This window comes from Gekko japonicus, unplaced genomic scaffold (assembly GCF_001447785.1).
Source record: "Gekko japonicus isolate JY-2015 unplaced genomic scaffold, Gekko_japonicus_V1.1 scaffold1625, whole genome shotgun sequence".
Classification (NCBI taxonomy): Eukaryota; Metazoa; Chordata; class Lepidosauria; order Squamata; family Gekkonidae; genus Gekko; species Gekko japonicus.
Window position 1 is genome coordinate 285,379 of NW_015160260.1, and position 11,603 is coordinate 296,981.

The 11,603-nt window shown below is 38.9% G+C and overlaps 1 protein-coding gene across 1 annotated transcript in view; it reads right to left on the reverse strand.

Annotated features, from left to right (window-relative positions):
• Nucleotides 1-11,603, reverse strand: part of CHD1 (chromodomain helicase DNA binding protein 1) — an 83,435-nt gene that overhangs the window by 45,014 nt on the left and 26,818 nt on the right. The window contains exons 5-13 of the mRNA XM_015414740.1: nucleotides 11,121-11,270; nucleotides 10,026-10,285; nucleotides 8,704-8,929; nucleotides 6,106-6,206; nucleotides 5,335-5,513; nucleotides 3,398-3,525; nucleotides 2,697-2,913; nucleotides 1,734-1,823; nucleotides 934-1,124 (exon numbers count right to left, since the gene is read on the reverse strand). Coding sequence (XP_015270226.1) covers nucleotides 934-1,124; nucleotides 1,734-1,823; nucleotides 2,697-2,913; nucleotides 3,398-3,525; nucleotides 5,335-5,513; nucleotides 6,106-6,206; nucleotides 8,704-8,929; nucleotides 10,026-10,285; nucleotides 11,121-11,270 — 1,542 coding nt within the window. The remainder of the gene's footprint in view (nucleotides 1-933; nucleotides 1,125-1,733; nucleotides 1,824-2,696; nucleotides 2,914-3,397; nucleotides 3,526-5,334; nucleotides 5,514-6,105; nucleotides 6,207-8,703; nucleotides 8,930-10,025; nucleotides 10,286-11,120; nucleotides 11,271-11,603) is intronic.

An 11,603-nucleotide genomic window follows, 5' to 3' on the forward strand; every position in this document is an offset into this window, starting at 1 on the left:
TTGAGACATGTGCTCTTCACTGAGGCATAACAGACACAAAATGTGTTCATCCTTATGGGGAATTTTAAATCCTCAAGATATACATTTTTTTTAAAGAGAGTTTTCTAGGGCATGTTGTTTGAGGCTGCTTGCTCTTAATTCGCTTTTGTAGTAAAAATGGTCTGCCCAAGGCTAAAGAAAGCTGAAAAGCTGCATTTTTCCTTATAAAGAGCTTCCAAAGGAAGAAGTTCTCTCCACAGCAGCTGAGAGGGAACTGACTCCTTTAACACTGGAAACGGCAGGAAAGCAGCATGGAGTAGGGGGGAAGGAACACCTGCTAGAGTTTTTAAGCTTCAAAATCTCTGCAGCAGGTCTGCATTGTGCACAGTAAGCCATGCGGGACTGCACAGGCACATGATGATGAACCTATGATTCTTCCTAGTAATTGGGAAGCAGGGATGGGCCCAGTTCGTGGTCTACGAACCTCAATTCGTGCACTTCGTGTTGAGAGACTTGCTGGCGCCAGGGGTGGGGCTTGGAGAAGGTCGCTTTAAATGCCTTCTCCAAGGCGCTTGCAAAACTAATTTAAAGGATCCCTTTAAATCATTTTTACAAGCCGCACAGTAGCAGCACAACTCGCAAATGAACTGGGAAGGCATTTAAGTGGGGGGGGGGAAGAAGCCATTTAAAGGGAAAATTCACTTTAAATGTTTTTTGCAAGATCCCCCTTCCCTTCCAATTCTGCTGGCCTCGGGGAGCTGCTGCCGGCAGAAAGGAAGATCCACAAACCTCACAAACCAAGCTGGTTCGCAGTGTGGGGGTGGTTTGTCCCAGTTTATGGGACGTCACAAACCAGGACAAACCTCCATTTCCCCAGTTCGTGCCCATCTAGCGGGGAGTTTTTTCCTACATAACAAGACACATTTAGTGTTTAGCCTTATTAGATTTACTTACTTTTCTGGCATGATGAAGTGCAGTAAGGACCAAAGCTCTTTCAGGGAGTTTTGCAGAGGAGTACCAGTAATAAGGAGTCGATGATTCGATTTGAAGTCTATCAATGTCTTGTACAGGAGGGAATCATCATTTTTTAATCGATGGGCTTCATCCACTCCTATAAATGCCCAATTCAGACCACCAAGGAATGACTTTTGAAAACAAATGAACACATTAATGACACTCTGCTTCAAAGCAAACTTTAAATCAAGTTATTTTGCAGAAGCATTAACATTTAGAATCAAAACACTGGGAGATCTACGATCTTCCAAGCATTCTAAAAGAGTAATAGCTGACAGGGCATTCACCAACTTGGATCAGGGCTAAAGTGAAACTGACACCAGCCCATATACCCAGCAAGCCATGGAAAGGGGACGGAGGCATCATTTCTGCCTATCTTGTCCACCACCCCCTTCATGGCTAATAGTAGAGAATGGGGGAGCGTGGAAAATGTTTCAAACAGCAAAACAACGAAGCATCCTTACCTCTCTCCCCACCACACCCACAATTTAAATTAGGTCCTACTATTAGCAGCAGCTATTAACTTTCCAACATACTGAGAAGATCCAATTATGGGTCTGCTTTGCTCGGTCCTTAAACTATTACAAGCTTTCTATCCCCTTCCATACGAAAAAAAACCCTATTGAAAAATAATATTTTTTCGTAATATAATTCAGATATTTTCACTGAAAGCAGCAGCATTGATACGTTTCAACACTGTCCTTTAACCTTTGGAAGTGACTGGCAGTCAGCTTACTTACTTTATCCTTCAGCAGTATTTCATAGGTTGTCAGAAGGATATTAAATTTCAATCGTTTTGTTTGTAGATGCATCCATTCATGTGTTCTGATCTACAAATAAAGTTTATGGGATATAGGATTATGGAGTTTACAAATATTTCTATACAGTGCCTAATATATCTGGTATCTTCAGCTGCTGAATATTAGCATGCATACATGGTTATGTAATTAAGTGCTCAACAATGTGACAGTGACGTATGTAAGAGGTGCAACTGCCCTTAGTGCTGTACTGCATTTTCAATGTACAGTCCATTTGAAACTGCACAAAAGGCAAAGGGTATCTCTGCTCAATTCCTACCTCTTTTCCCATCCCCTTTTGTATAACTCAGATAAAAGGGTTTCTTTCTCCTTTGTATCTGACAAAGTGAGCTGTCTCACAAAACCTCATACTGGAATAAATGTTGTTAGTCTTTTACGATGCAACTGGAGTTCAGATTTGTTTTATAACAACAATCATGGCTACTCCAATTAAATTACCCTCCTTTTACCCAACACAGGTTTGCTTGTTCCCTGAAGAGTCTATGAGAGAAAAGGGACTAGACTGGCTTTGGGTACAGGCAATATACACCATGCATGCATGGCTTCTTCCATTCCTTTGGTCACCCTTTTCTCCTTATAGATTGTCCGTAGTATTTCAGCTGCACATTTAGATTTTTTTTCTTAGTCAACCAAATACAAAAATACTAGGAAATACTAACTATACTCTGCCAACTTCCTTTGATAAAACAATTACAACTTAAAGTAGTAACAAAAATAAAAAGATCAAACTAGCCCATTACAATATTTTAAATTAATCTAAAATGTGCATAAATTCTTCCAGCACTGTTTCTCTATGCTACCAATTCAGAGCACTTATCAAGAACATCAAGTATACACACATTATTTTTAGTCTTAATGTTTCATATAACACACAGAAGTACTTACCACATTTCTGCTAGTAATATCTCCTAAATAAACTACCGCATTCATTTGAGGAGCCCACGTCTGGATTTCTCTTTGCCAAGATGTCAAAGTGGAAAGTGGTACTACCAGCAAGAAAGGGCCATACAACTGATGCTCGTGAAACAAGTAATTCAGAAAAGAGATAGTCTGTATTGTTTTGCCCAGGCCCATTTCATCTGCAAGAATACAACTGTTCCCTCTGCAAAATGGATGAATAAAACATATAAACACCACATATATAAATAAAAGTGATATAAATAAGTTCACACACAACAGTCAGACTTGGGCTGGTATACCAACTTGTGGCCGATCTACAGAAGTCCGACCTAACCACAGTTACACATGCCCTGATAACTTACAGAGTGGTCCTTAGAAATGTGCTGTGTGGGACTGCATTTTAAAATTTCATAAAAACTTCAGAACATGCTGCATACTTTAAGTATATTATATTATTTAATTCAATGTCACAGGGTTACAATTCATTTTTTACATTTACTTCAAAGCACTGGTGTTGATTTTTTAAGTTCTATACAGCTTGCAGTGGATATACATAAAGCACTGTCTCTTACTATTGAAAATCATATATTTTTCATAATATAATTCATAGGTTTCTTTCACAGAAAGTGTTGATAGGTATATCTAGTTCTTTTAATACTGTAATTGGTATGGTCTTCTGTACGTACTTGCACCAGGAGTGAGCCAACCAGTTCAGCCCATTTAGCTGATAATCTCTTAGCTCTAAACCCTCATTTCCTCCAATATAAGAGGGTTGCTTCTTTAGAGCAACAAATCTTGGCCTCTGCTTTAAAACCTGGTAAAAGGGGAAAGCAGTGTTAGTTCTACTGCTAACTGTAATTTCAATGACAAAGAAAAACAATTAAATTACTATTACTAACATAAAAATGAATCTACAATAATCAATGACCAACTCTGAAGATTCTGATGCTTCCAAAAGCCCTTTTAAAATTACTGTAACTCTTAAATTTTATATCTGTGTTACCGATGGCCTAGTGTGACGGATAACACAGAAAAGCAGACTTTTAAAAATGCTGCTTGTATCAGAGAGTCAGGGAGTTCAAGAGTTAATCTTCCCTGGAGAGAACAGCTCAGGTGATTGGCTGCTCTACTAGCTCTCTGATTGGTCAGCATCAGCTGAGAGAGAAAATAAAACAGCTGATCTGGAGGGGAAAATACATCTTTCACAAATTGGTCTTTTGCCTTTTGGTCATCTGAAAACTAACGTCTGAATCAGTAGACAGAGGATTTGGCTTCTGAGGAAGAGACATTTTGGAATTAGTGTTTTCTGACAGGTTATAGTCAGAAAAGTACTTCTACAGAGGGACGAAGAGAAACCCCATTGTCTAAATATATTAAAGCTGCTCTGAGGGAGAACTTAAATTCTCAGAAAAGCTACAGAACAACCTTATATAGACAAAGGATACTGGAGAAGGATTTGGCAGAAGGTCTGGGTAGTTACGAGAGAATTCCCATACAAGCCAAATAGTAAAAGGAGTTACTGCTTCTTAGGGACAATGAGAATAACTTCCTGCCAGTGAAAGGGGTTGGGAAGAGAGCCATGGGGACATCAAGAGTTTTGCGTAAAGCTGTAATATCTAAAGGAAAAAAGGAAGGAAGAAATCTAGAAACATCAATAAGAATTGTGTTAGTGCTAAATTATACTAAACAAAGTACATCTCAAAGAAAGAAATAGAAAGCCTTGAAACAGAACTACAAATACACCTCTCTTGAATTATTAGAATATATGAGAATTAGAATGATTAGAATATATTAGAAAGGGGCTTTTTACCTCAGCAATCTCAAAACCTTGACTATTCTGATCATACATATATTCCCATGCCTGTTTAATAAAATCTTTATTCTGTTTTTGAAAGTTAATTTGCCTCAAGTGCCATTTCTCAAGGGTTAGAAAAAACTGGACAGCTCCTGTATTTTCAGTAGAGTTCCCTAACGAAGAAAAAGCCTAAACTAAGTACCTAAACAAAAGGGTGGGGCAGTCAAGTCTTTTTTGACAAAGAATATATACACACTACTGTAGGGCAACTCAGTCACTGAGGGAAACTGAAGATTTGGCCGAAAAAATCTGCCAGACAGTTGGAAAGATACAGGGGTTCGTCATACCTAGTTCTCAGAGATGAAGCAGTAAACCTGAGTCAGCTGTACCATTTGAGGGTGCAGATAGGGAAATGAATGAATGCGTCTCCATACAAAAACAAATCCCTACACACAAAAAGGCAGTAGGAAAAGCAGAAGACTCAACACATAATGGATTGAATCTATAAAGGAAGCCATGGCCCTTAGTTTGCAAGACCTGAGCAAGATTGTTAACAATAGGACATTTTGGAGGGCACTGATTCATAAGAGTCGCCATGAGTTGGAAGCGACTTGACAGCACGACACACACACACAAAGTAACGTCAGGGAGACATTAGACTAGCTAGTCTACTATTCTATGTACAAGAATACTGGGGGGGGGGATGGAAGGACATTGTCATCAAAGGCTGATTCATGTGTAGTCTATCTAGATACAAATTTACTTCTTCACCTGTTTGAGAAGTTGGCCTCAATGTTCATAAAGCTAAAAAAATGAAACTGCACTTACCTTACAGTCTTTAAAAGGTGTAGTCTTTGATTGATTTCTGCTAAAATACTCATCAATGCATGATTGGAATTTTTTTGCAATAAGAGCACCATCTTCCCAGCTGCACTCTGAGTAAGGGAGACCCTGCCACTTGCAATAATAATCTGGATAGCCTGCTGCTGACTTCTGATTTGAATGGGCTGTGGAATAAATTTGAAAAATGCAATAGTCAAACTACTCCCTACTTCAAACATATAACTTTTATAAGAAAATTATCTGTTAAAGACAAAGAGAACAGACTGTATATTAAAGAACTCCTGAATATGTCCTGCTAATCTACATATATCTAAAGCTCTGACTCATAAAAGCTTATGCCAGAAAAGGGTTTTTTCCCCCTTCATTTTTAAGGTGCCAGTGGACTTTTTTTTTAATTCAAATTTTAATGAATTTTCAAGTTTACAGCAATGTCAAATGTTCTAAGAATAACATTATAGAATTAAATATGGTGAGTGTACAGGTAAATGCATCGTATTTAGGACTGTTACAATTCCATTCATATAGCTAAAACTTTAGGTAAAGCATGTATGTAACATGCCAGTGGACTTTTGCTGAACTTTACTGCAACAGACTAACATGACTACCTCTCTGGAAATAAATTAAATTATTTTTAAAAAATTTATAAAAGGGTTACAAACTGTAAACAACTTCCAGTGTATTAACAATGAAGAAACTATAAACAGACCATGCTGGTATGCTGTCTGATTATTATCCGTTCCAAAATCTGCCACCTACCAATTATTCTCTCTACTATTTGATACTGCTTGTGTAAATCATCTGTGAGTTCTTGCTGACAGTTGTAATATTCCACATCTTCTGGAGAAGCATTTTTTAACCTGTGAAGTAATTACAAACAATGTCTATCATATTATCATAGGAGCTAAATAGTTCGTAGATTTCATCAGAAGCATTAGATGTAATTGGCTTACTGATCAAGTGATCAGTTTTGTCGTATTTGTAATCTGCCTTGAGTCCCAAGCAAGAAAAGCAGATTGAAAATGAAAATAGATAAAACACAGACTGCCTGTAGTCAAGTATGGGTAGAAAACATAGAAACAATATAGAAACACAGAGCTGGAAAGGATCCCAAGGGTCGTCTAGTCCAGCCCCCTACACAATGCAGGAAATTCACAGCTATGCACCCCCCACCTCTGAGTGACCCCTGCTCTATGTCCCTAAAGTTTCTGGATATGCTGGTATTTCTATGTTATTGTCCAGGTAGCAATGGTGCATAATTTTGGCTTCAGGACAGACATACATCTATGTCAAGGAACATGTCAATGGTCAGTTTCTTAGGCCATTTGACTTTCAGAAGCAGAATGCGACAGGAGATTAAACTTTTCATAAATCAATAATTTCCCTCTGAATCACTAAATGCTGGTGGTTAACAAGGTAAAATACTGGGTTATATAAAGTGGCAGTTAAAGTTTATTATGCTCTAAAATCAGTGGCATGCTGCTAACCCCAAATTATTACCAGAATTTTTTTGGAATGGGAGAAGAAATAATGTAGACTCCTAGTTAATCTCACTTCATTTGCTCTACATCTATATACTAATAGCCAAGTTGCCCCCGTGAGTGCGGATCGCTAAATCCGCGCTCTGGGGGCACTTGGGGGGGGAGGGGGAGGTTTGTGCACACGTGGGGCTGTCCCCCCATGTGTGCACAAAAATCCAAAAAGTTGAAAAAAATCTCGGGGGATGTTTAAATCCCCCCGAAAGTGACAGAGCATCCCCTGCGGATGCGCAGGGAACGCTCTGTAGCTGGCCTCGCCACCGCCGCCTCCTCAGAGCTGGGCGGGCGGGGGAGGTTCGGCCTCGTTGCCGCCGAGCCCGGCAAAGGGGGGGGGAAAGGACCGGCCTCTCCGCCGCCGCCTCTGCCTCGGAGCCGGGGGGGGAGGACCGGTCTCGCCGCCGCCTCCTCGGAGAGATCGAGCAGGGTGTGTGTGGAGGAGACGGAACTCTCCCCCCCCTGCGAGTATCGCGGGTCCCCGTCTTGTCTCTCCTAATTTACCTCACAGAGTTGCTGCAAGGATACAATGAGGAAGGCTGAACCATGCATGCTCCCCCTCTTGTCTTGTCTATTAGCTCTACGAAAATAACTATCAAAAGTACAGATTAACTGAAGTGCCTGAATGTTCTACAGATATTCATGGACATGAGATTTAAGAAAAGTAACTGTTAGACACCAACTGAATAACCTTCCATAATAATGTACATTTAGAACACAAGAACATAAGAGAAGCCAATGTTGGTCCAGACCAATGGCCCATCCAGTCCAACACTCTGTCATACCAGGTGCCATCAGGAGGTCCACCAGTGGGGCCAGGACATTAGAAGCCCTCCCACTGTTGCCCCGCCCAAGCACCAAGAGTACATAGCATCACTTGCCCCACACCAAGAGTTCCTATCTATACCTTGTGACTAATAGCCACTGATGGACCTCTGCTCCATATGTTTATCTAATTCCTTCTTGAAGCCGTCCATGCTTGTAGCCGCCACCACCTCCTGTGGCAGTGAATTCCATGTGTTAATGACCCTTCGGGTGAAGAAATACTTTCTTTTATCTGTTCTAACCCCACTGCTCAGCAATTTAATTGAGCGCCCACAAGTTCTTGTATTGTGAGAAAGGGAGAAAAGTACTTAAAGTACTTCTTTCTTTACCTGCTCTATCCCATGCATACTTATAAACCTCGATCATGTCACCCCTCAGCCGTCCTTTCTCCAAGCTAAAGAGCCCCAAGCGCTTTAATCTTTCTTCATAGGGAAAGTGTTCTAACCCTTTTTATCATTCTAGTTGCCCTTTCTGCACTTTTTCCAATGCTATAATATCCTTTTTGAGGTGTGGTGACCAGAACTGTACACAGTACTCCAAATGAGGTCGCACCACTGATTTATACAGGGGCATTATGATACTGGCTGATTTGTTTTCGGTTCCCTTCCTAATAATCCCCAGCATAGCGTTGGCCTTTTTTAGTGCAGTTGCACAGTCTCGACATTTTCAGTAAGAAAATATTTACAAATTATAATGGATACATACATTCATGTAAAGAATAAAGATAAGCTTAAACCTTGTCCTTTAAACTATGCATACAAACTCGTTCTAAAATTGAAAAGTAAAATATAAGCTAATAAGCTTCCTGCATAGAACTGAACATTCAATAAGAACAGCCAGAGATGCTCTGAACCTGAGAATCAAGAGCACTGAAGTACTTTTTCTAATTTTAAAAAGACAAAATTTTATAAGCATTTTGCAGTTATGTTCTTGCACAAATAGGGAACATATCATTACCATACTATATTCAGAATAGAATTTTACTATAGACAATATTCACCATCGTTTTGTTTCCTGGTCCTTTTTCTTATAATTGTCCAACTTTTTCATTCCTCTAACATTCTGTTGCTTCAGGGTTTCTTCAGTTTCCCAAGTATTATGGATGTGGGACCAACCTTTCCATTTAATCAAGTACTGCACCTCACCAGGTTCTTTTGATTTATCAAACCCTCCATTTGGATCTCCATCAGCTTCAACTGCATAGATGGTGGTTGTAGCACCTGTAGCTGAAGAGGACAGCACAGCAAAAGCATCAGCTACAATACTACATCAATCTACACACCTATCTAATAGCCACTGATAGCTCTAGCAATCCCACACGTGGGGATCAGCAGTTCCTCAAATCTGGGCATCAAGTGTGTTTCCTTCTTGTATAGACAAACATCACACTGACATCTATTTACAGGGTTTCTATCCTATACTTCCAGCCTAAAGCTTCTCAAGGGGACAAGCTAAATTGTTTCCAGAAGATGCAAACTTTTGAAACACTTGATGAAGTAGCGCTAGAATTCTCTATTACTGTGTCATTTAAAAGTTTAGTGTAACCTAAAGTCTGTATTGTTTTATTAAATATTCAAGAAAGCTACAGAATGTGCATCAATGAAGAGGAGCACAGTAGTTAAAACAGCAGAACAAACCCTTCAAAATATATTTAAAAGAATGATACATTTGATCACTATACCAGATTCAGAGAAATGAAGCTTGGTTTTAGACCATTAAGCTACCTGTATCTTTAATTTAATATGCAAATTTGAGCATTAAAACCTAGAAATATTAATGGCCAGGCTACATTCAGAAGTTACAATAATCTGACATTAAGTTTACTGATCAGCTGGGCGTTCCTTCTTTCACACATAAAATTCAGTTAAAACTAGCTCTGATTACCCAAACTGTACAAATGGAGGTATGCCTCCTCTCTCAAAACAGAATTTTAAACCAAGGTTTAATCCAGGTTTAAAATCTTAAATTTGTACGGAGAAAACCACAGTTCATCTGTATACCTGAATTCATAAATCATGGATAACGAGAATTAGTATCTACCCAGGATTCTCTATTTGAAAAGTGACCTCAACAATGAGCCCAACAAGCCAATTCTGTTCTAGTATAATGTCAACTTGTTGTGATACCTGAGTGCAGATATAGTCCATTAATGTCGCTGGCGTCAGTTTAAGGATGCAAGTCTTGCAAACTTTAGACAACTAAAGATCCTAATCAAAATGTTGAGGGTCTTCCTTTTTCCATTCATTTCCTACTAGTATTTCTAGTCACATTTTTTAAATTCTTGTATTTTGATTAAATTTCATAAATCTAAATAAGGTGTACCTCCTTTTCGTCCAATACGGCTATCCATAAATTTTTCTATTGTTTCAAACTCATCTTCTTCAGGTTGGGGGACATCCTCTCCACAGACTTCCAGCAAATCATCTGAATCTGTCTTTGCTTCTTCAGCTTCCTTGTAACTAACATTTACTGTTGCCTGGCGGCGAGATCCTCTTTTATCATAATCGTCGTCGTCATCATCTGATGATTCAAGTTGCCTTTTCTTCTGCCCAGTGCTTTTTTTGCCACTTTTTTGTTTTATTCTTAAGCATTAAGAATACAAAAAAAAAAATTAATAATGTTGCCTATTAAAGGCTGTTTCTACAGAACCAAAACCCGGCGGCTGCAAATTCATCACTGATGACTTTAGACTGAATGACCAGGAAATCATTTGAGGAAGGTGGATCCTTTTAAGAGAATGAGCAAGGATCTCGCTAGCTCTGTAGTACTCTACAATATATATACTGTGAGGCATTCAAGCAGGCAACGTTTTAGCTGTTTCCTACCTTTAAGAAATTTAATATGCCACCAACAGGAAATAAAATTGCTAGAAGGGTTGTACTCTACAGAAATAAGTTCTAAGGGCTCTAGTATTATACCTGTGTATATGTTCTCTCTTTGGAGAAAATCCGTTTATGACATATAGTCAGTAGGATCAATACAGAACCATGAATTAACCTTGGGAATATAACAAGGATGAGTCACAGCATTACCCTATCCTCATGAAAACAGGCCAGTTCAGTAGGTTTCTATATTTATTTAACAAGCTTACATCCCACAGCTCAAAGCCTAAGAAGTCTCCTGAGGGGCTTCAGTGTAGCTTGCAGACAAAGACAAACCCTGGCCTAAACCAGGCAAGCAGACCAGACACTGAACTGGTGACTGCTGACAGTGGTAGCCAGAGAAATGTTGGATCTGTGGAAAAAACAGGATCCCTTTCCTTCCAGTTTTTCCCCAGCCAAGCCTTTCTTCTAAAGAGCCCAATGCCTTCTAGAGTATGCAAAGTGCACCCACTGTCTGGACTATGCAATGGCAAAAAGAGGGAAAACATCATTTCATCTGAAAACATTTTTACATTCTAAAATAGTTGTGCCATACCTGCTTGGAGGCTTCCTGCTCTTTACTTTGTTTTTTGGCTCATAGTCAGATTCACTCTCGTCGCATGTACTTTTATTTCTGCTTTCCTCCAAATCAGAATCTGAAGCAGTTCCAGAGACAGATCCTGACCCAGACATTTGCCAGTCTTCACTACATAAATTTGAAGCATGAAAAGATATTTATATAGCTAAACTTACAGAATTAAGAACAATGCTGCTGTCAGCATCATATTTTAAAAAGGTATCACTATTATAAAACATTTGGAAATAAAAAATTAGAAGTAACTTACCGTAGAAGGATACAAAATATTTTAGTAATATACATAAATTATCCTAACTGAAATGAGCACTTAAAATTAATAAAATATTTGGCTAACATTCATACACCACCATGTTTAAGATGTTTCACACACTGTGAAATTATCAGGATTAAATCTAGAATCATTAAACTGGAACAATATTACTGACACTATTTTTCTATAAA